Below are 24,553 nucleotides of genomic sequence, written 5' to 3'. Positions count from 1 at the left end.
TTGTTTTTTTTTTGTTTTGGGGGGGTTTTTGTTTTTTTTTTTTTTTTTTTTTTTTTTTGGTAAGGGGAAGCCAGAAATACTTATTAAATAATTGTGGTCTCAGATTATGTGATGTTTGCCCCCATGATGAAACGTCTGCATTGATTTTGGTGGCTCAGTGCACATCTAAGAAAACTGATGCCTGCAACTTGAAGGCTCACAAATTTAAATGTGTTTGACCATAATACGATTAAAAATCAAATTTCTAACATTTCTCAGGAGGGTCTTTGACCCTGAAGCTTGTTTGTTCCCTGAAATAAATTCTTTTTCTACCTTATGGTGGATTGTTATTGGAGACATGTAAGGCTCCACAGGCTACCGTCTTCCGTGAGCTTCTAGATGCACTAATTTGTTATCATAAGTCTCTCTAAGTCACTGGCTGTTCCATCATAGCCTTTTTTTTTTGTTTGTTTAAATGGATTCATGCATGAAGAGCGGCCTGAGCTTTGTAAGCACAGACATGGTAAGACAAGGTAGAATTCAGTCTAGTTTTATTTTTCCCAGCATGCCAGGTTGGGTAACCCTGAGGAGCGTATTGACTTTCTGAGGTTTGTGCGTGGGTGTTTCCTTCTTTCCTCATCATGGGATGATTGACAAAGGATCAAGGCTAAGAAGTTCACTAACCGGAGAGTTTCCTTCTCCCCCACCTGGTCCACTATTAAGCCTTTCAGACTCTGGCAACATGAGCTGAATCGCACTGCTCAGCAGACACGTTCATTTGCCTCTGGAAAAAGTGCGATACTGTCAACATTAGCAAAAACATACTCAACACTCCTGCGAAGGTTATCATAATGCAAAACAGATATCAAAATGACTTTTTCCTGTCCCCGATATATCTGCATTGCAGATGGTTGAACATGATTTATGACTAGTCCCTAGAAGGGCCCTGTGAACTCCCTTCATTATTAAAGCCGTAACTTTTTATTCTTTTCTAAAGCACTTAAAGAGAAAAGTAAGCATTTCAAACCCCACCCCCCCCCCCAACTCTGTGTTTAAAAATTATGTTGCCTCTCTTGGAGTGTCAGTCAATGATTACAGTTTCCTCAGGAATTTTTCTGGTAGCTTCAACTTCTGTGACTATTCTAAGCACAAAGTAAATTATTATGGAAAATTTGAGCTAAGCCATCCAGTCATGCCTAAGTCGTTGGAAATAATATGCAGAGGAACCCCTTTGTAGTGCTTTTTTTTTTTTTTACAGCAGAGAAAAAAGGAAATACTATTGTATATGTGCAATAGCACAGAATTTTCATTCATCAACATTTTAACACGAGAAGTTATACGTGGGCTTTTCTGCATTTTCCTTCACTCTCACCTCCACCCAGATCGGTGCACAGATAAAGTGAGAACTTTAAAATGTTCAGACTTTTCACTTAAGGTGTCGATAATGTCACATACTCACCAGGTCTTTGGTAATTCCAAAGGATAAATGATCCTTGAAGTAGATACGAGTGTTAAATAAGAGGTTAATATGTGAAAATATATTTTGGCTGAGTTTTAAGTCTACAGATCTGGAACCTGGAAACTTTTACATCCTTCATATTGAAGCAGGGTTTTTCCTGCAGATGCTTTACTAAATATAAATACTCATTTCTACTGCAAAAAGGATACTTTGCAAGTAAATCTTTTTCCCTCTAGAGGCTTTTGTGTGGACAAGCAGCACTCAAGTATCTTTATTGAGGTCATTTCTGAATATTCCTTTTTGTTGATGTATGCCTGGTCTCTTGTTTCCTTAAGCATAATTCATTAAAATCACTTTGGGTGAGGACCTATGAGGGGTGAGTAAGCATTTACTTGGCATGTATCGTATCTGACACCAGCAGAGTTGGGCAGAACGGATGGAACAAAAGGAAGAATAGAAGGAAGACAAGAAAATGAAATCTTCAAAAACAAAAAAGGCAAAAATGGGGACCATTTGAAGCAATAGTTATAATATAACCTCAGGTCCATAATTCTACAGTCACCTGCAGGGACTCATTCTTGGTGTCCTATTTTTGACGATTTTATAAAAGCCAGAATAAGATCTCAGAAAACTAGGGCCCCTCTTAGAAGGTCAGATTATCTTCTAGAGACTATTTTAGCTCCAAGAAGGAAGAAATTGGCTTGCGCTTTACAGATTTTGCTGCCGCATAGCATCCACATTGGTGTTTTATTAAATGCTCTGATTAGCTAAGCAACCCCAGGCTCACTGAGGCTCAGGGTCCCCTCCCCCGATCTGAATTCTTTTGCTGGCTCTGTGTGTATGTCAGGGTTAACAGTGAACTTGGCCTTCAAAGTTCTTCCTCTGCCACTAGCGATTGGCAAGCTCTTGTACGTGTGTTACACCCCTAATGAAGGCCTGGTGTTTTTCTGGATTGGAGGAGGATGATCTTATTAAAACCCCTAGATTCTGGCTTCCTTAGAGAGGTTTATATATATGTAGGGCATACAGAGAGGAGGTAGCATGCTCAGCGAGGTTGGCCAGCACTTGGTAAATCCATAGGAACTCTTACAATTTGGTTTTAAACCTAGTGAAAGAATTTACCACATTGATGTTTTCTGCTATGTTTTTTCTTCTCCTAATTTCTAAGCTAGAAAATGAAAACACAGCCTGCTGGAATTGGAACTCTAGAAACCTTCATGTGCACCGTCTAAGGGGGTTTCACACTGAGCCAGACAGCCTCTCTCTCTTGTGCTTTGTCCTGAGTAGAAAGTAGCAATGATTTTTGGAGTTTGGAAGGGGAATAATCATGGAAAAATAGAGAGGCGAGCCTGAGACGTAGTGAACCTTATATCTAGCAAAGAGTCTCCATCTTTTGAGCCTCCCAATGGTGTATAGAGTCCAGTCTGATCGGCTACCACCTAATCGCTCTGAAGCCTTGATTTCACGACTGCAGAATTAGGACAGTACTTGTCATATAGCCGCTTTATGAAAGTGCTATGAGGAATAATGAGCCAGTACTTTTAAACACATTGCGTTCCTTAGTAAGGAAAAGGAAATCCTCTCTTATGCTACGTCATTGGTTCTCAACTGGGTGAACTTGTACCTCAGGTGACACTCGGTAATGTTTGGAGACCTTTGGCTGTCACAGTCTGGGGAGGTGGGTCCCACTTGCATCTGCTGACTGGAGGCCAGGGATGTGGCTGACCACCCTCCAATACGTAAAGCATTCCTCCACAACAAGGGAATTTCCAGGCCAAAACGTCAATAGGGCCAATGCCTAGAAACCTTGCTCTAAGTTTAGATTTTATCATTAGTATTCTGGTTTTTGGATTATGAAGTTCATTGGTTTTTTGGTTTGTTTGTTTTTTTTTCTGAACAAATTTAAGTCTCTTAAAGACTCTTCCGAGTAGAAATGCAGTCTTTGGGAAATGATCTTACGAAAACGGATGTTAACACATCTCTGCAACACCGTATTTGCCCGAGCAGGTGCATTAGAATCCATAGGTGACCCATTATTTCTTGTCTGTCTAGTGGAGTGCAGATTTAGCCGGTTTTTGCCTCACGTGTCTGGATGACAGCTTAAATGAGCCACTTGCCTCCCTTCCCACTGCAAATTCAGAACCTTTTAACTGACCAGCATGTCTTAAAATGTGCTCCTAGTAATTGCTAATTACTTCCCAGCCACCTGCAGGTAAGGTGCCTGACGGACCTTCTTGGCAAGCCAGATATTCTGAGTTAGTTCACTGAGAATTCCACGGCATCTCCGACAGCCTGCCCACCCTTTGTCAAGAGGTTCATCCTCCAGATGTTGTCCGTTCTGGGAGAAGTTTTTTCTAACTTCTAGTGCCCGATGAAGAACGTGACCTCTCCTCCTTACTTAGAGCCTTATATGGGCTTCTGGCTGCTTTATTGCAGCATCCGAGGCACGTGGCCTCTTCTCTCACAGTCATCAGTGCCTCTAGATACTTACCAGAGCGTCGGAAGCCATGGTGATGTTGTACACGGGTATACAGAGACAATAACATGCAGAGGCAAGAACACAGGGATTATTCCTGCAATTACTGCTCTGATTCAAATGCACTTGTACATGAAGGATGTTGAAGTGCGCACGTTCATTTCGATGGGCATTCAGCAGCCAGACATTTACAATTTATCTACGCACGTATATTTTTTAAATCATCTGTGTCAGTTGCCGTGCATGTCTTGTAAATGGCACATTCCATACCTTCCTGGTTGCGCGGATGCCTTGGTCCCTGGTACCTGTGCAGCCCTGTGGGGCTTTCTCCCATTTCTCGGTTTGCGTGCCTATTTCCCACAAGCCATCAGTGAAGCATATAGAGTGGGGTTTCTTTCATGATTATTTGATTGGGAAAGAAAGAAAACACCTGGGCATCAAACTGAACCTTCTCGGAGGAAAAAACATCCTGGTGTTAGACAGTTATCATTTGGGGACCTTGGACCCAACCGTTCTTGGTTCTGATGCCATCTAAATGGTACCATGTGTTGTAACAATGATGACAAAATGGCGGTTATTATTTAGATGCTATCCCGGTGGTCAAAAGAAAGGTTTGAGAGGGATGTAATTTGGACATGCAAGTCTGGGAATTACTTATCTGCACATGACAGTATGAGCTGTGCTACGCGTTGCTTCACCCCACGTTGGGGAGATTTGCGCCACTTTCCTGGAAGAAACTTCCAGGACAAAGCTCCGCCCAGTCAGACCTTGGGCCTCTTTTGCTCAAGACCCCGGTTTTCTAATTCCTTGCAGATAAGTCAAACAGAGAACGTGCCCTGTGACAAGGACACATTACAGAGCTCTGGAGACATCGTGGTTTTCCATATGGTGCCCAATTCTCCCTCGCCCTCCCCCACCCCAAAGAAAGCATTCCCTTCTTCCCAGGACAAGGGGGAGGGGAAGATCGTTTTATGTAACACACTAGTTAGCTAGTTCTTGCACGTGGAGGGACATCCCCAAAACACAGAAAAACAGAGATGTTTCCTACCTTGAGGACCCCCTCAAGTAAAACATTCGGTTCTTCTAATTGGCTCCTGCCTTGAAAGTAAGAGAATGCTATGAGCAGTTAGGCCTAGGACAGAGTGACAGAGTTCAGAATTCATTGCCAGTTAAGGGATTCTTCTACGGGACAGAAAGAGCCTTCTCTTGAGCTTCAGGAGACAGCTGTCTAGGAGAGCGCAGATCCCTATCTGGGCAGACCCCTAGCTGGGGACATAAGGAAGTGTCAGCACCGGGGCATCATTGCTGGGTGATCCCACACAGATGATGGCTGTCCGAGTGTGAGGGCAAGAGTGCAATTTGAACAAGACCGAGTTGGAAACAGAGTGGAACTGACCTGGGTCCCTGAGGTCTCTCCTTTTCTAGGCTAACGTCATGTTTTAACCAAACCTTGCACGTTGAGCTTTCTTTCCTAATGCGCTGAGCTGCACGATGACTTCAGAATACTATGAAGCTTCCCCACGCCCCTCGTGTTTCGGCGGAGGGTGGGCTGGGTTGCCCACAGTGCAACCTGCGCGCTGCCTGAAGGCTAACTGCCTGGGAGCAGGCTGCTTCTCTGGGAGGTGAAAACAGACGGCCGACTGCTCTCCTTGAAGCTCACTTTTATTGTTATCATGAGCGTTACTGTTAGCATTTCGTATTTCGTGCATGCTTCAGAATCCCCAGCCCATTATTCTGTGTCATGTTCGTCCGTAATAGTGGGCGGCCAGGGAAGCAGGTGACCATTCTCCCATCTTCTTGCAGTCCTTGACGCCCTCCGAGGCTGCTTGTCACCCAGTAGGGAGCTTGACCTTCCTTCTAGAAATCAGGAATGTCAATGGACTCACATCCCAGGGCCAGCCCTAATGTGTGGCACTGCCTTCATGCACACCACACTCCAGGGCTGCTTCCCACGTGAGCGCAGATGGGTTGGCTACGGCCTGTTTGGGGGGCAGCTGAGTAATAACTCATGTTCTCCATCATGGTGGCACTGGCCCATATCCTTCAACTTGTGGAGAACCCCTAGAGTTTAACGGGTGTGAAAGAGAGGTCTTGGCTCTGGAGACCATCTCCAATTCACATAGACAAAGTTGAAAAGAACAAATGTTCCCTTTCTCAGCTTGAAGTTGTTAAGGGGACACAGGCCTGTTGGCGACTTGCAGTAAAAGGTGGCTTCACATAACACAGACGATATGCACCCTTTATCGCTTGCTCTGTTCTTCATGCTACTAACCGGATTCTGTTGATATTATTTTTATTTTAGTGGGGTTTTTTTGGGGGGGTGTCGCTTTGCATGTCGTTCTTCCTCTTGGCTGTTTAGTTGCAGGGGTTGTGACCCTTTTCCTTTCTGTGATTCAGGTGCCTCACTCTTTCCTTTCCAGGTTCTTCCAGTTCTTTTAACATGTCAAACTCTGGAGATTTGTTCATGGGCGTGCAGTCACTCAATGGGGACTCTTACCAAGGGGCCCAGGTTGGAGCCAACGTGCAGTCACAGGTAGGGACCCAGCCAATGTGCCACCAGGTGAATGCAGTGGAGTCCCAGAGCCCTCGGTCATATTGGCACTTGCCAGTTCTGTCCAGAGAGAGAGGGAGATGGTGAGAGAGGGAGAGATGGGCGGGGAGAGAGAGAGAAAGAGAGAGAGAGAGAGGGGACAAGGCAGAAACAAAATCTTACCAACCAAACCAAACCAAAACCAAAGACAGCCATGGTCATGGGGAATCTCGTCCACACTTTGTGAATGCATTTGGCTCTGGCTTGTCAGCCACACTGGGAAAGCAAGAGAAGAGCAAGCACAGGGTGAGGTGACCAAGGCCTGCTGGGCATGTGGACCAGCAGTGTCTTCGTTCCTTATTGAAGGGAAGGGAGGAGGAGTTCAGTCCGTTGTCTCACATCGCAGGCCTCCCTCTTGTTCATGGTTTCCCAGGCTCAATATTTGCCAGCTAAGGAAGTAATTGATGAGGAGGCAAATACCTTCATATCTCCTACTTTTGTTTCAAGCTTTAAAAACAGCCAGCCCCGTTGACTAAACTCATCTTCTCGGGCATCTTTGAGGTCAAGGAACTTGGGTTTCTGGTCACTAGTCAGAGCCCGTGTTGGGAAGCAAAAATCAGGTCGTGTGGTGTAGACCCTTGGTACCCATTAGCAAGCAGCCCGCCCTCACTACACCTCAGGAAGCCACCCTCTGGTGTCAGCACAGAGCCTGCTGGGAGAGGGTAAAGTCAAATGATCTGGTTCAGGGTTGCTAGGGAAGTTGGGGGCCACCTTAGCCCACTCCCCGACCCTGCGTGTGGAACAGGAAACCCTAAGTGCCTGGAAGAGACCAACTGGCCAGTGATTCAGCCCCTCGCCCAGGAAATGCTGCCTGGGGACGAGTGTGAGGAGCCATGATCAGACTGGTCAAGCGAACGAGCAGCTGGCCGTCACCCGAGTCCTCGGAAAGATGGTGTTGGTCACAGACGGCTCTCTCTGTGAGGTGGCTGCCCGTGCCGCCTCCAGACAGAGCCTTGACTTGTGTAGGGAACCAGCAAAGGAGAAGCTCTGGTGGGTTATCTGTACGAAAGGAGGGGTGGCTCCTTCGCTCCGTCCTCTCTCCCAGCTTCTGTCCCCTGGTCCCTGCCGTCTCATGCAGCGCTGGGAGTCCGTTTCAGCGGCAGGAATCCCAGGTTTCTTTGACCCTTCTCCCATCCTGCTAACTGAACTCAGAAAGCAAAACAGAGTCGGCAGATAGAGAGGCCGGCCTCCTGCTAGCGGGCCCCTCCCGGGGAGGATACCTCCACCATGATCGCAGTTAACGCGGTAGCCTGCGCGATGATTCTCTGCCTTCCTTTGCCTGCATCTCCCTGACTAATCTCCTCTCTGTTGTTGTTCATCTGTTTAGGTGGATACCCTTCGCCATGTTATCAGCCAGACAGGAGGATACAGTGACGGACTCGCAGCCAGTCAGATGTACAGTCCGCAGGGCATCAGTGTAAGAAAACAAGGCACCCCCGCCCTTTGTGTTTCTTCTATCATAACCAATTATTTCAAAGCCACGGGGCTCGGAATGCCACTTAGTAGGACTCATCTTAGCTTTACGGCCGCCTGGCTTCTTGTGTCTGTATCGGCCACGCCGGGGGCGGCCTTCCACCCACACAAAAAGTGGCGACTGGGCAGGCTTCACGCAGGCAGCTGGCGTCTAGGGCTGTCACACGCGATCAGCGTTCGCATGGCACCTGCGGCCACTCGCGTTCCGCCGAGAGGAGCCGCTAAACAGGTGACACCGAGCACAACAGTGGTAGGAAATGTCGCCACGAGCTGGGGCCTGGGGACCTGGGCAGGAAAACCAGTGGCCAAAATCCATTGCATCCCGGTCTGTGGTCTAAGAAAAAAAATCAAGAGCCTTTCTCCCTTCTAAGGACAAAAAGGAAAAAAGAAATTAACACAGAGTCTGGGTGTGTTGAAGGGCCAGGGAGGGTGTGGGCCATCTTGTTCTTGGGCGCGCTGGCGGCTCTGACTAGCATGAAAATTCATAGCGACAAGCTGTGTCGCACAGAGTGAAATCGATCAGACAGACACAAGGAGAACCGAATGTAGATTTGGGACAGCAATCCAACTTGATTTCTCAGATCAATCGTCTGCTATCTCAGCAGCGGTGACAGCAAGCTGGGACAAGAGGCAGCCTGGAAAAGGAGGCTGTTCTTTAGATCAGGGGGTCATTTCCTGGGCTTTTCGAGGTCGCAGGAAGCGCCATTAGAACTATTGGCTCAGAACAGTGGAAGAAAACTGTGGTTGATTGATGGTGACGATTTCCTGTTTGTTTCCGTTGTTGTGATTCAACTGAATTGGGGATGAAATGAAGCAAAGGTAGGCGGGACATATTAATGTCATCCCAGTCTGTACTCATTGAGGTATCGTGTCTGCAGTGAGGAAGGTGATGGCTCCTTCCACCCTGCATGGGTCAAGTCAAATATGACTAATCCCAGACTAGAAGGAATCAATGGAATACCAACTGGTTCGTCACAAGGCATGGTTGAAAGAGTTAGGAATTCTTAGCCCGTAAAAGAGAAAATGTGGTAGGTATATAGTAATTTTAAACACATTGTTGGTGAGGAAGATTGGATTCATCATGAGTGATCAGAAGAGGGGAAGGATAGAAGCACAGAGCTGAAGATACAGAGAAATACATCTCACTTCACCATTTGATGGGCCTTTCTCATAGAGCTGTCCAGAGAAGGGATTGGCTTCCTGGGGAGGTTAAGAACTCCCCGTCATCAGAGCATTTGAACGTGGTATAGCTAGCTCCTTAGGACGTCAGAGAAAGGAGTCAAGTTACCAGTTTATAAGTGTCTTGGTGACTCTTAAGGCCCCTCCAGTTAGGACTCCTCTATTTTCTACCTTCTTTAGGCGGAATCTATGCCAAAGTTGTATGATATTTATCAAGTCGCTCTCTGGTGGGAGATGGAGGAGATCAAAGCTAACCCTATTGAACATACTCTGGGCAATCGTGGCAATTTTCCAGAAAGGATTTCCAGAACAGAGCCATGCTTCTCTTCTTATGCTTCTGCTAATTGTTATTACCATATTAATGGCTGACTTGCTGGAAACCTGCTTAGAAAAATACAGGACACTTGGTGGAAGGCTTATGTTCTCAAAGATGGGTTTCAGCTGAATGAAGTTGCCCTGTGCTGCTTGGTGTGGGGATTTCAAGCACATACGCATTTATGCATTTTCTGAAGATAGATTTTTTTGTGTGCGGAGAAAGCTTCCCTCTATATAGGTGGAAGACAGGAAGACGAGGAAAGTACCAGAGGGTGGGGGCGAATATGGCACATTCCAAAAAGGAACTGCAGAAAGTCTATGTGAGTGGGCAGGAAATGGGCTCACACTTCTGCTCTGTGGTATCTTTCTTCCTAACTGGGTAGTGCAGAAGGGGGTGCCACTCAGGTCTCGGGTGGGGGTGGGGGGGGTCAACCTTGACCCCTCTGATGTTATCTGGTGGGCTGGGAATCATTTCTGCAAGAGTGTAACCAAACATATGCAGACAATTATATCTGATTATATAAGCTTACCGCAGAAACTGAGCTTGAAAATGCCACACGGAGGAGTCTCTGGTTGTGCGTTAATTTGTTCCCTGGGAACCGTGTTTATTTTATTTCTGGGTCTTTAATATGCAGGGTAAATGATTCAAAGCCTGATCGTGGTAGGATACGTGCCTTTGGTATCCATTTTAAACTTTACCTTGTGCCACCTGCAGGAGACAGAGCCGGTTAGAGCGAGCTGTGTTTTTAGACCATGGTATTCGACCCAGACACGTGTGTACGTGCAGAGTGGGGCTCTGGCTGCCGGGAGAAGAAAGAGGGAAGGAGGGAGACAAGAAGAGATGAGGGCAGGAATGAGAGGTTTGAGCCAAGAAGTAAAAATAAACAATTCCCAAACCCAAGGCAGCAATGGAATTCCCAGCTGGACTCTGGATTGTGTTTCATTCGGCGGAGGACATTTTCTGGGCAGCCTTTATCTGCTCCCCTGGCTGGGTTTGCATAGCGCTCGTATCTTATCCAACCAATGTCTATTTTAAATCCCATCAAGTTCAGACCATGTGTCTTTCAGTGAGCCCAGGTGGCAAAGGTGTGGAAGGTTGGGAAAGAGCTGGGAGACCCTGGCCCTGGTCACTCTCTGGTGTCCATTGGGTAGGCATCGTACCTCTCTTCCAGAAAACGGGGCCAGTAATTCCCACCCTTAATACCCCAAGGGCCGCTTTAGGGAAAATGAGAAAATACGGAAGAAAGGGCTTGGCAAAGCAGAAGTTGTTCACCTGAATGCAGTATGAAGTTCTAAGTGATAACTTTCTCATTTTACCTTGTTTTCTCCTTTTGTGGGAGCAGTTTTTTACAGTAGGTAGGTCCTAGTTAGGATTGGTTAGGACACTGTTGTCACATTTTTCGCTCCTGGTGGGAAGCGATGCTTTCTAAAAGGATGTAGAGTTCACAAGTTCTGTACACCCCCTTCCTTAGTGGTGGCGCACTCAGGTCCTCTGTGCTCTCAGATGACAATGGACGGCACTTAGCAGCTTAGAAGGGCCCTGAAGAATGGAGGGAGGTTATACTACTTCCGGTCAATCAGAGCCCCGTCCGTAGATCACTCAGCTATCACGTTGTTCTTCTCTTTCCTTTCTCACGGCCATTGCCCTTGTTCTAAAATAGTTCATTGGCTTGGCCATTTCACGTAACCATTTTTCTAGTCACTGTTACTGCCTTCGGTATCTCCTCTCTCCAGCATACACCCTCTGAATTGTGCCATTCCTTGCCCGGAAATCACCAATGCCAGTCTTGCTGCCTACCTAAATAGGTTCAAACCCCAAGTCCAACATTCAGGGTCTCCCGCACTCTGGCCCCAACCTACCTGCCCTTCCGCCTCGTCCTCCTGACATCCAGGTAGAATTTGGGTGCTAGGCAACGTGGTCAGTTCATTGTTACCTGGTTACTCACATCCCCCTGTGTTTGCTCATGGTTACCACCTACATAAATGCCCTTCATTCCTGTGCCACCTTCCCCATGCCTGCCTCCCCACCCTCAACCCTTCGCTTCCCCAGTCACAGCCATCTCCTCCTTGCTGCCTGTGTTTTCCTTCTTAGCCCTTCTCTCCTGCTTCTTTGTGCCCCATCACACATATACTTCCCTTGCATTATAGATATGTCAACAGACAGACTTGATTGGTCTTCGTGCCTTTCACTCCCGAATATTTCCTAAGTATTTCCTAAATGCCTGTATTAGTTGCTCAAAACATGTTTACTGATGAACGAATCAGGTAAGAGAAGACAAGTCGCCACTGGATTTAAAAAGTGCGTTTAGTGACCAATATCCACAGCAGTGAAGTATCTGGTGGTGGTTTTTATTTACTTTATTTACTTTGCTTTACTTTTTATTTATTTACTTTACTTACATGCTTTACTAACCCACAAATATCCCGTGTCTTTAGTTCCAAACTTTGTCCAGTCTACCCTTTTATAAACAGTTTCTGAACCTTTTGGCCAGTGTGGATTCTCAGAGAATATGATTCGATTCAGCATTAAATCCATGAAGCTAGATAGTGATGATAGTGTCAAGAAGATGATCCCTTTGAATTCTGCAGAATTTCTCCTGTCCTCAAAGAAAACCTGTGCCAAAACCTATTGGTGGGATACCACCATTGTAGCAATAGAACGTCGTTTCTGGTGGCCTTTTCTCTTTGACATCTCTACCAGATGGAGCGCTGAAACCTCCAGGGACAGACATGCTGGGGGTAGAAGCAACTTGAAATCGGGATCCTTCTGTGGCTTTGCTTTCGATAAGAGTCATCACCTCTGTATTTTTGCTTCATCTGTAAAATTTAACAGATAATAAGCCAGCTCCAAATTCCCCTTCAGCTCCATAGATCTAGAGTTTTTCCAGTATGTTCTTTGGTTCCTCTTGTCAGCTCCAGGGATGCCAGACTCCACTGTAGGCTGGTCTCCCCAGAGAACGCTTTGGGTAGACTTAGCCCCTGCCATTCCTTCTAGCCTCCCCCACTGCTCTCCCCTAAAATTGTATCTTGAGGTCCTAAATGGGGAGGAGAAAGAGCTTTCATTACATGAACCTTTCCCTGTGAGTTCTCAGAGATCTGTGGAAGCAGAAAGCCTTATTCTTCCCGGGGCGGAACACTTTATTTTTAATTATTTTCAAATGTGAGTTAAGGGAGTGAGTTCACTCCAGCCAATTTTAAATGTACATAGAAACCCCTGGAAAGAGAAGGGGAAAAAAAGCAACCCTTGTAAGAGGTTTCTTATTCAAGAGTTTTAGTGAAGATGGAAATAAAGTGTTAGCGTTCTCACTGTAAAGGCATAGCGCCACGAATGTCAGTTTATGACAGAAATATCTCGTGAGTTTTGCTTTGTGATAATTATAGGCATGGAAAAACAGAGATGAAATGTCTCTCTTTGTAAACCACAGCATACGTATTGTTGTTTTGGTTTGCTTTTCTCCCATGTTAGACAAAGGGAAAAAGGGACACTTATTGAGGAAATAAATAAAATATAAATCATGAGGATAAAAATAGCATCCTATTGAAGTGAACACATTGCAGGCGCTTCGATATCAGAAGGGTTACTTGGTAATACTTGGCCATGTGCCATCATTTTAATTTTTCCTTAACTACTTCTGAGAGACCTCCTTCCACTTAAAGTACATATTAATAAGATGTTGCCACGTGTGAAAGTGTAGGACTGGGAAGTTAGGGTGATAATTAAAATTCATATGCAAATCTTTAAAATCTCATTTTAATTATGTGAAGTTTTAATTCTTCTATTTTGCCAAGTGGAATTTGAAATGTGAAGGTATGAAAACATATCCAGATATGCTCCTTGGTTACCTGCCTTCGAGTACCTTCTGAGGCTTGCTACAAGAGGCCAGTGAACAGCCCCAGGCTAGAAGGATAAAAGGGGTGAGGAGAATTGACAGATCTGAACATGGTGAACCAAGCTCCAGAGGGTTTGAAGGCAGCAGGAATGGGGTAGATGGACCCCTGCCTTCCAGAAGCTTCCAGCCTGCCTTTCTTTTATGGTAGAGTGGAAAGGAAATGAGGAAGCCCCTTTAGTTTCTTATCTGATGAGGCCTTTAAACCTTAATACCATGTGAACTCAGCATTTGAGAAGGGAAAAGCATTTTACTTGAGCCCACAATTGTTGAAGAAGCAAAAAAAAAAAAAAAAAGTCTTAATATTTTAATTTTCTATGCATCCATTGTTTTTCCTCAGTGGCCAGGGGAAAGCCCTTAAAGGTACAGAAAATGAATGAGTCCAAATAGTCCTGTGGCATCTTTGTACACTGACACGCTCATATGTTCATGTGTTCATCCATGCATCGTCCATCCATCCATTCAATAAGTGAGTCATCCGTAGTATTTTTGACCTTGGCGAATGAGACAACATCCTATTATATCCAGGTCAGGTTGGGGAAAGCCTGTACCTGAGATTATGTAAAATCCTGATGCCAGTCAGCACATGTTTCAGTTTTCAGTGTCGTTCATCACTTTGTGACCAGGTTTCCTGTTCTTAGAATACTCGAACAAGGGAGCCAGTCAATTCTCAAGTTTAGGAAAGAGAATCTGAAAGTGAGTTCTACAGCAGAAGAGAGGGACTCAAGACCAACCTGCAGTAGTTTACGAAATGTACCCTCCTCCATACTGTGGGCTTATAATACGTATCCCGGTTGGAGAGACGCCTCATCCCTCTGTAGAAGTCGTCAACGGAGAATTCTGTTGATCTCAAACCTAGTTTTAAACAAGATCACATTCATAGGATGTGTGGTTGTGCTGTACGCATGTGTGCGTATTCTGTTTTCTGCCTGTGTGACCGTGGACAAATCACTTTCCCTCGGTACGACTTGGTTTCCTGGACTCTAAAAAAGACAACTGAGCTTAGATGTCTATGGCCTCTTCCAGTATCATATGCTACTTAGAAGACATGATGTTTTCCCGTTTCCAGCAAAATACAACAGGAAAGGAAATAGTTCCGAGCTACAAATGAAAGGGAAATTTGTCTTTTGGAAAAGAGTCGCATCTGTGAGATGACAGTGTACGCCATACTGTTTTCATTGGAAATTGGTATTTTACAGCTTCCTGTCCAGTTGGGCCCACATCTGGCCCTGTCACCGTGCTATCCTTGGGCTAGGATCTGGTCAGTTTTTCCAGACTCAAGGCGGTCCCGCTGTCTGCTCTATAAAGAAAAAATTCACAACCTCAAAAGGGCAGTTTGTTTTTGTAGTTGCTCCTGAAAGTGGCCGGGTTCATCTAGACCTCAGTAAAAATTACGCTAATGAATTGGCAGAATTTAATTGTGGGAAACATTGCCATTGGTATCTGCTGATGGCTTCCTTGCCTTGTGGGAAGGAGTTACATGGTCTTAGCTTGTTTTCAGGCAAAAATATGAGACCCGTGTCTTTGATAATCCAGTTGTTATTTTAAAATTTGGTACTTAAAAAAAATCTCTATTTGACTCTGAGTTTGGGGAAATTTTTTCCCATATCTCTAAATATTAAGTGTTTATATTCTCCGCTTAAAGAAATAAGGCAGAAGGTAGGACTGATTTGAGTCTAGAACAACTCACCAGATAACTAAATAAATGAATAAATGCTTTATTAAACAAGTGTTTATTGAGAACCTTCTAATATCCACCGCCAGAAATACAAATATCCTAAGACACGGTTCTTGTGCTCTGTAAAATCACAGAACCCTAGAAAGGCTCGGAGTTAATCTCTTTCCAGCCCTGCTTCTATGAGAGGGAATGTCTCTACCTATACCCAATATAGTCACCATAATATTATTTTTAAAGAATTGGGGGAACGGGCCATTGTGAAAGGAATTTTCACATACAATCATACTCCTGCCAACTAAAAATCTGAGTAGCTTATAAACATGGGTTGACATTTGCCATTCTTCTACAGATTTTACAAGGAACCGTGCCAAAAGCTATTCTTTCCTTTTAGACCCAGGCTATCCCCAAGTACTTCCTCACTGATGGCAATGTTCTATCTCAGTGCTGTCTAATAAGTTAACCATTAGCCACACATGGCTGTTGAGCACTTGAAATATGGCTAGTGTGACTGAAAAAACAAATTCTGAACTGTATCTAATTTGAGTTAATTGAAATTTAAATGGCCACATGTGGCTAGTGGCGGCCATATTGACACAGAACATTCTAGATGCCAGTCATGGAGTAGCCACCGAAGGTGGGATGATAGTGTTGAAGCGGCAGCCGTGCTGAAAAACAGGAGACTTGCTAACACAGAGCACAGAAAAGCATGCTTTCTGCTTAAATAAGCCTTTCTTAATGTTAATAGCACTCTTCATTAAAAATTAACCGTGCACGGGAAGCAGGAAGTTAACTGTGATTAGCATCATATGCTTTAAACAATGAAATAATTGGAGGAAGGTGTAAAATATAAATACATAAATGCCACATTCATATGACTCTATTTGTAGCATTTTCAACTCTGACTGCCATTAATTCATCTAACCTGATAATTTTCAAGCCTAAGCAGGACATGTCTTTGAACTCCTCTTGAACCCTTTCTTTACCTCTAAAAACCCTTTGTGGCTTATAGGAGATCTCATCTGTTTCACCTTTCCGAGGTGCCCAGAGCCTTCTCTGGTGGCCACTGCTTAGCTGTTCCTTCCTCCCTGACCTGCTGGCCTTGTCAGAGCGTGGCCCGCAGATCAGCAACATTGGCATTGACTGGGAGCTTGTGAGCAGTGCAGACGCTCGGGCCCCACCAAGACTGTTAAGTCAGATTCTGTGCTTTAACCAGATGCCCCAGTGATTCCTAAGCACATTAAGTTTGAGAAGCTCTGCTCTAGCAAGAAGCACATTTAAATGCTGCTTAAGGGGGCGCCTGGGTGGCTTAGTCGGTTAAGCGTCCGACTTTCGCTTAGGTCATGATCTCGCGGTTCGTGGGTTCAAGCCCCGCGTCGGGCTCTGTGCTGACTGCCAGCTCAGACCCTGGAGCCTGTTTCAGAGTCTGTGACTCCCTCTCTCTCTGACCCTCCCTTGCTCACACTGTCTCTCTCTCTCTCTCTCTCCCCTAGAAATAAATAAAACATTAAAAAATAAAATAAAATAAAATAAAATAAAATAAAAATGCTGCTTAAGACTTACCCACGAGAAGAGATTATGTTGTTTTCCTTGCATTAAGGATGTTACCTTTAAAGTTTCCCCCCAATGTTTTATTTTCAAGTGTTTCAAACATACAGAAGACTTGGAAGAATTTTACATTAAGACCAGTACACCCACCACCTATAATTCTGTGATCAATAATTCGTTCTACTGGCTTGATCACACATCTGTCCATGTCTGCATCCTTCTACCCATCTACCAATCCAGCTTACCTTTTCTTTCTTTTTCTTTTTTCTTTTTAATGTTGTTGGGGTTTTTTGTTTTTGTTTTTTACTTTTGAGAAAAAGAGACAGTGTGAGTGGGGGAGGAGCAGAGAGAGAGAGAGAGGGAGACGCAGAATCTGAAGCAGGCTCCAGGCTCTGAGCTGTCGGCACAGAGCCCGACACAGGGCTCGAATTCAGGGCTGGCGAGATCATGACCTGGGCTGAAGTCAGATGTTTAACTGACTGAGCCACCCAGGTGCCCCTTAGCTTACTTTTTCTGATGCATTTCAAAGTAAATTGTAGACAGCAGGACAGGTTCACCTAAATAAACGTCACTGGTATGTGTATCATTAACTAGAGTTCATTATTTGATTGCAGTTTTTTTCTCTCTTCTGGGGTAAAATGGTACGCAATTAAGTGTGCAGAGAAGAAGTGTATGTTTTTTTGAGCTTTGACGAATGTAGTGCATTTGCATAGAGGTTTACTATCCTCACTTTTTTGTGTCTGTCCCTTTGTGATCATTCACAAAAACAAAAACGAAGGCAAAGGAAGGACNATTAAGTGTGCAGAGAAGAAGTGTATGTTTTTTTGAGCTTTGACGAATGTAGTGCATTTGCATAGAGGTTTACTATCCTTTTTTGTGTCTGTCCCTTTGTGATCGTTCACAAAAACAAAAACGAAGGCAAAGGAAGGACAGAGCACAGATTGTCCATAGAATAGTCTGTTCTTCTCCAACGTGTCAGATGCCTCTCTCACCACTACTCACTCCCTCCCTCGACCTGAGAGTCAGACTCTGCTAAAAAGTCCATTTTACATCAAATTGGGTGCTTCGTTCGACACTTGCCTTAGGTTCTGCCTTGATATCACTGCTTTTAAAGAGACTTGAGTTCCCTTTTCCATTTAAAACTTTTTAAATTTTTTTTATTTTTGAGAGAAACAGAGTACGAGTGGGGGGGGGCAGAGCGTGGGGCGGGGGCGGACAGGCAGAGCAAGAGACAGACAGACAGACAGAATTCCAAGCAGGCTCCAGGCTCCGAGCTGTCAGCACAGAGCCCAACGTGGGGCTCGAACCCACGGACCGTGAGATCATGACCTGAGCCGAAGTCGGACGCTTGACCGACTGAGCCCCCCAGGCGCCCCTGTTATCTCTCAAAGGCGCACACCTGTCCAAAATTATTTCTCCTTAGAGAAGCGACCCGTTGTGGGAGTGTGCAAGCCCATCTTCAGCCAACTCCAAGATGAAGGGGATATGGGGGGGGCGGGAGTGAAGCTCTGAGGAGAGAAGTTCCAGGCCCCTCTCATGCCAGGGCTGGGAGTCAGAGAGAGACCCAGTGTCACAGCTGAACACTGTGCCCATTCTGCGGAGAAGGAGAGCCAAGGCACAGCAGACTCCACACGCACAATTCCAGGGCAGGTCTGACCTTCCACCAGCACCCATACTGAGAACCCTAACTTGTAACGTTTAGTGTGTGTCCTGGAACAGTCCAGTGTTTTCACTTACACGCTCTTCTCCATTTCATGGATGAGAAAACAGACACAGAGAGATTAAGTCATTTCCTCAATATCCAATAGCCAGAAAGGGCTAGAGCCCGGATGTGGACCTGCCCAAGTCTGACTCCAGACCCTCTGTTCTTTCTCTTTGTCCAGAGAGAGTCTTGAGCTTCTAGTTCTTATGTTAAGTAAAGGAAATTGGCAAGAACCTTACCCTACGAGAATCTGTTACATTTCCTGGTCATAAATATTTTAGAGCCTGGCTGATAGGGGAAAGAATGAGAACGCAGTTGTGACTATTACGTTATGTATCCTTTCTGGGCGGCACATGGAGTGCTTAAGACCGGTTGGTTCTCGTACTAAAATTAAATCTAAAAGTTACATAGGAAGTCCTTCCCTGGATATGGCCTATATGACACCACTCTTATGTCCTATTGGCTTAACCAACCGAGCCAGGGACCCAGTGATCTTACAGGAGAGAGAGCAGAAACTTTAGATCCAGTGTCTCCTTATGGAGAAATTTGGTGGTTCATTAAAATAGATGGCAAGACTGTTTGAGCAATCCAGGTATGAAATCAAGAGAAATCTTTTTTTTTTTTAATTTGGGGACAGTAAACTAGAAGAAGAGGAAAATTTTACCTGTTAACTCAGTAGCTTACCCACGTTAAATAATGGCTTTAGAGGGGGAAGGTTAGCATTTAAAAAAAAAATGGGGAAAGGGCTCCCGGGTGCCTCAGTCGGTTAAACGTCCGACTTCGGCTCAGGTCATGATCTCCCGGTTCGTGGGTTCGAGCCCTGTGTCGGGCTCTGCACTGACAGCTCGGAGGCTGGAGCCTGCTTCGGATTCTGTGTCTCCATCTCTCTCTGTTTCTCTCCTGCTTGCTCTTTCTCTCAAAAATGAATAAATAAACATTTAAAAAAAAAAAAAAGAAACTAGGGGAACAACGTACAGAAGTAACGCTCCCTCCCGGACCAACAGGAAGGATAAGAAGGGTCCACCTCGCTTTTCCATGGCTTCTGCTGGGACCTAACTCCCTCTGAACACTTGGCATTTTCAGTACATTAAGTCAGCCAAGTGCAAGGACAATAGAAAATGAGTAAAACTTGAAAATTTTAAATACAAAAAGGAGTGATACATATTAAATTAAAAGAGTTAGGAAATATGTCAACTATATTTCCATAATAAAATTTTTGTAAAAGGCTAGAAAAGAAGAAGAACAGGATCGGGAAGAAAGAGTATACTAATGAACCACAGGGGAGCCCACAAGAGGGGAAAAATGGTGGGAAAAAGAAGAAATTGCGTGTGAAGCAGGCAAGCAAAGGTTAAAAGCAATTAGGAAACACAATTACTAAAGAGAACAATAAAAACATAAAATAAGCTAGGATGAGTAGTTCAAATAAATAACATCAGCTCAGAACATACTTACAAAGATTATAAAACAGATCAAGTAGTAATAAAATAAGGAAGTGGTATAAAGCAGTAAATTAAAGAACAATTAAAAAACACTAAGGATAGAAAATTAACAGGCTAAAATGACATTTAATAATTGTATTAATAACTAACACTTACTGACTTCTCATGGGCTAGGCATTTTATATGCATGATCTTATTTAATTCAAGTTTATTAAAACAATTAGGGCATTTAAAAATGTAAACAAAAAATGTTCAGAGGGAGGCAAAACCAGGCAGCAAAATGATCACAACAACAGCAAAATGAAAGGTGAGCAAAACAGGCCGTGGGTACCCTTTCCCATTTCTTGTGTCGCGTGATTAATTTTGCTGTTGAAAATCCCAAGTACCTGGCCTGGCGCTTCCCACGTAGACTGCAGGTTCTGAAAGTGCCTGGTGCTGTAAATGACACTTCTGTCCGCATTTTGTCCTACTGAGCTTCCCCTCTCCTAGAGGCAATTCCTAGTGATTAATTTTCTCAAGCAATAGAATCCATAGCCTGGGATCGATGGCGGTGGGCAAAGATCTCATAATCCCACTAAATTTACACGATTTAGCTCAGGATTATCTTCTCCTAGGACTTCCTAGTCCCTGCAGACGGGATCTACAGAGTACTTAGTGCACTGGCTTGAAATGAGAGTCCTTTTCTGATCGTTTGCTTTTCTTTCTCTCTAGGCCCCCTGATTTCTTTTTTTTTTTAATGTTTTTTTTTATTTCTTTTTTTTAAGTAATAGTTTATTGTCAAATTGGTTTCCATATAACACCCAGTGCTCATCCCAACAAGTGCCCTCCTCCGTACCGATCTTCCTCAAAGAATTAATAATAGGCCCCCTGATTTCTAAACAGGACCCTAGATTTGTATCCTAGCCTGCAATTCAGGCCTGGTACATAGTAGGTGCTTAATGCATACTTTTTGCCTTGAGTGTACTTGAACCTGTAGTTAAAAGGTTTCTCCTCTTTTTTCCTTTCTTTTCTTTTCTTTTCTTTTTTCTTCTCTTCTCTTCTCTTCTCTTCTTTTTTACTTATTTATTTTTAAACCAGCAAGAAGACCTATGACTGGATTTTCTAGGAATCCCCACAAACACACGCATTTTTGTGTTTCTGTTGCTCAGAATCTCTCTCCCACATGCAAAAATGGCTTTTTTTTCTTCTTCTTTTTCTTTCCATTTATCACAGCCTGGTATACATCCTTTACCTCCACTTCTCTATCCCTTGTACCCTATAATCTTCCTCAATCACGCCATGAATCTTATATGGGTGCACATTCAGCAATCAGGGATCTACAGCTCTTCCTTGTCTTCCCCATGCTTTCTTCTGGGACAGGTGTTGACTCTGTGGCCTTGAGCTTGATCCACAGTCCATTCATTTGATTGGCAGGCATTTTCTTGGATTCTGTTATTACCCGGTTTCTGCATTGGGCATTAGGGCAGGGAAAATCAAGCACCTCTGAATCTCATCTAAGTTGATCGCTATGGTTCGCCTTCTTTGACCTTATTTTTTGTGACAAAGGCAAAACAATGGGTTAACATTCTTCACAGGTAGTTATATTTTCAAGAGAGTTTGGAAATCTTTTGCTTACTTTCACTTCTCTAAGCAAGAGTCCCACTTGTCTCTAAGAAAGACCTCCGGCCTGTATTTATTTGACCCCTGGTTGCACTGGCTTGTTTTCCAGTGTGCTCTGGAGGTTGGCCAAGACCTTTCAAACACACAAGACAAAGACCTGAATCAGATGTGGACTTTCCCACTTATACTTGGTCTAAATTTCACCTTTACTTTTTTTTTTAGTGTTTATTTATTTATTTTGAAACAGAGAGAGTGCAGGGGAGTGGCAGAGAAAGACGGAGAGAGAGAATCCCAAGTACGCTCCGTGCCAACAGGGCAGAGCCCGGTGCGGGGCTCGAATCCATGAGCTATGAGATCCTGACCTGAGCGAAAATCAAGAGTCAGACTCTCAACCAACTGAGCCACCCAGGAGCCCCTACATTTACTTTTTATTTTCTGATTACAGATAATATTTAATGTAGAGAATTTGGAGAATGAAGGAAAATCCCCTGGAAGGAAGTTACTGCTAACTTTTTGCTCTCCAGCTTTTTAGTGTTTTGTGTGTAAGTGTGTTTTGTGTGGGTGTAGAAAGGCTATGATCGTATCGAACATATCATTTTGTAACCTACTTATTTTACTAAAAATATATTATGAATATTTTCCATATCATTAAACATTTCTTCTCAAACATAATTTTAATAACCGCACAGGAGTCTGTTACAGGGGAAGTCCATAATTTACTTAATCAATCTCTACAATGCAACATGCAAATTGTTTTCTTCTTCGTTTTTTCTTTTTACTATTATTAAAAACACGGTGGTAAACATCATAATACAGAAAACTCACTGTATATTTTCTGTCATTTCCTTGAATAAATTCCTAGAAATGAAATTGCCAGGCCCAAGGATATGAACTAGCCTAAGGCCATTGTGATACATGGCAAACTTTTCTTCTGGAAACATCTATGCATGTATGGTTCCCAGCAGCAGTTTATGATCCTTCTGCTTCCTCACTCTCAGGAAGTGTCTTAGCAGTTGTTTAATCGTTGTCAATTATCAAACTATAAAATGGCGTCTCATTTTTATTTTAATTTAATGTGTATCTCTTTGGTTCCTAGTGAGATTGAACGTCTTTCATTCGTTAGCCTTGTATGAAATGTTCATCTTTTTCTATTGATTTCTAAGAACTTTTATACAAGAAGGTTATTATCCCATCCTGCCCTTTGCCAACATGTAGAAAATAGAGAAAACTCATTGCTCAGTGGAAGAGGGTTCTTGTGGAACAAGGCTCCAGGTCTCATTCTGTCTGTTTCTGTGGAAAGTTCTTCAGCGCAAAAGGTGGNCTCGCGCTGTCTCTCTCTCTTTCTCCTAGAAATAAATAAAAATATTTAAAAATAAATAAATAAAATAAATAAAAAATTAAAAAAAAAATAACCCTGCATTCTGAATTCACTTACCATTTCCTGTATTTCTAGTCTGTGAAAGAACTCAGGGCTATCAAATAGAACCCAAGAGTTCTCTTAGAAAACCAAGAGATCTGTTTATCAGTAAAATGTCCCTTGACAGTTGACCCTGTGCCTAGTATTTCCAGGAGTATTAGGATTTACCCAGTAAGTCCTTGGCTAGTTTGTACCCTGGATGAAGAAAGCAAACTACAGCCATTTAACATGCTTTCTTATGACCTTAGCTCGACTTAGGTCTAAAACATGGTCTTCTGAGTGACATGCTGTTTTTGGGTATTTTGGCTGGCGTATTTGTCTCCTGGTATCTTCTCCGTCCACCTGTGAAGGTGCACATTCTTCTGGGCTGTTGAATTTGACACCTTACCAGTGCTGTCCCCTCTGCTCTCCTCTTTCCGTAACAGAACAGATACAGAAAAGCCAGGTCAGACTCCCGAGTGGGAAGACTCCCATTGCAGAGGTTTCTGGAGCAATGTGAAAGGGGGAAAAAATTGAACTTTAAAAAATCATCCCACTCTCACACCCGACTGAGGATCCCAGAAGAAAAGAGGCCATTCCCCAGCAGCCACAGAAGATATCCAGGATGGGGGCACATGAATTCTGAATTCTCCGGTCCATAGGTCGTTCTTGAGCCCTTGTTCCCATTCTGTGTAAATAGAATTCTCAAAACAGCAGTATCCTTCCCTAAATAAATTAGTGCCCCATTCTAGCACCTTCCCCTCAACGTCCTCCGTCTGCATTCTCCCCTACAGCTTCCCACCATATCCACTCCCTCCCCCTTCTGTTAGCTGTAATGACCCTGCAAACACTAAATGGCATTTGAGTGCATTAAGCAGCAAACTCTCTGGTGACATAGCAATTATGACTCTGAAATAGATTTGGTGCGTCACGGAAGATAAGGGTTTTGAAAGTTTCTGTTGTGATTATAGCCTGTAACTCCCACAAATAACAGGCTTCAAAATAAGAGGCTGCCAGTGGCGCCTTTGTGGCTTTGTCTCAGTGATGGCACGTAAATTGCTATTAATGTCCTAAGTGTACTTGAATATGCCAGTCTTTGGGATGCAGAGTTGGCTCAGTGTCTCTCTCTATGCAGCATGTCATTGTGGGTCTGATAATCTGGGGTAATTGCTGTCTCTTGGATGGTCAGAAAAGTATAAGGGGCTTTAGCTCCCTGTGTGATGGCAAATAGCCTCAAGGTCCACACCATGCGTTTTGTGCGTGTGTGTGTGTGTGTGTGTGTGTTCTGTGTACAGCTACCGTTCATCATGAAGGTATGTATACAATCTCTGTGTGTTCCTTGAGTAAATAATAGCCTTTCAGCAAAGCCGAAGCAAAATCAGAGGTTATAAAAATAAAATGAAGAATTTCGGGGGGCCGTGGCGAATCACCCAACCAGATAATTTATACTGAGAGTTTTTAAAAGATTATTTTTAAATTGCCCTTTGCTTGAATGATCCAGCTTTGGCCATATGAATAAATACAATTTTCTGTTGTCTCATACAGCTACTCTCTTCCAGTGTAAGCAGCATCCGTATTTGTGTGCACGTGTGTGCATGTTTGTATGTGCATTCTTCACATGCTGTGTTTTCTACATGCGTATTAGTTCTATGTAAATACGAGAAAGTATGTCAAAACTTTGCCTGATTGTGGACACTGTGTGTGGACGCGTGTAAGTGTGGACATGTGCTCATTTATGCAGGTCTGAGTGTAGAGGATGTTTATTCAGATATAAATACTTTCCTGCACTAAGGCCCCTATATTTAGCTAAATCAAGCTGAACTTATTTTCTTTGAC

The 24,553-nt window shown here is 43.9% G+C and overlaps 1 protein-coding gene and 1 long non-coding RNA gene across 8 annotated transcripts in view; one reads left to right on the top strand and one right to left on the bottom strand.

The window, feature by feature from the left end:
- Nucleotides 1–24,553, top strand: part of PBX1 (PBX homeobox 1) — a 327,557-nt gene that overhangs the window by 255,785 nt on the left and 47,219 nt on the right. For 3 of the 5 annotated variants that reach the window (XM_077760041.1, XM_077760039.1, XM_077760042.1), the window contains 2 exons: nt 6,335–6,447; nt 7,832–7,921. In XM_077760041.1, coding sequence (XP_077616167.1) covers nt 6,335–6,447; nt 7,832–7,921 — 203 coding nt within the window. The remainder of the gene's footprint in view (nt 1–6,334; nt 6,448–7,831; nt 7,922–24,553) is intronic. The other 2 variants (XM_077760044.1, XM_077760043.1) reach the window with 1 other exon arrangement.
- On the bottom strand, nt 5,584–11,357 carry LOC144228234 (uncharacterized). Of its 3 annotated transcripts, none has more exons than XR_013334143.1 (4): nt 11,332–11,357; nt 10,789–11,011; nt 10,002–10,271; nt 5,584–6,525 (listed from the first exon to the last, which is right to left on the bottom strand). It is a non-coding gene; the product is annotated as an uncharacterized LOC144228234 (long non-coding RNA). The 3 variants fall into 3 exon arrangements; XR_013334144.1 differs by having other exon boundaries at nt 10,171–10,271; XR_013334145.1 differs by having other exon boundaries at nt 10,002–10,180.

This window comes from Crocuta crocuta, unplaced genomic scaffold (assembly GCF_008692635.1).
Source record: "Crocuta crocuta isolate KB4526 unplaced genomic scaffold, BGI_CrCroc_1.0 scaffold133, whole genome shotgun sequence".
NCBI classification, from domain to species: Eukaryota; Metazoa; Chordata; class Mammalia; order Carnivora; family Hyaenidae; genus Crocuta; species Crocuta crocuta.
The sequence above is the reverse complement of the archived record's forward strand: the minus strand, read 5'-3'. Positions and strand labels throughout refer to the sequence as shown.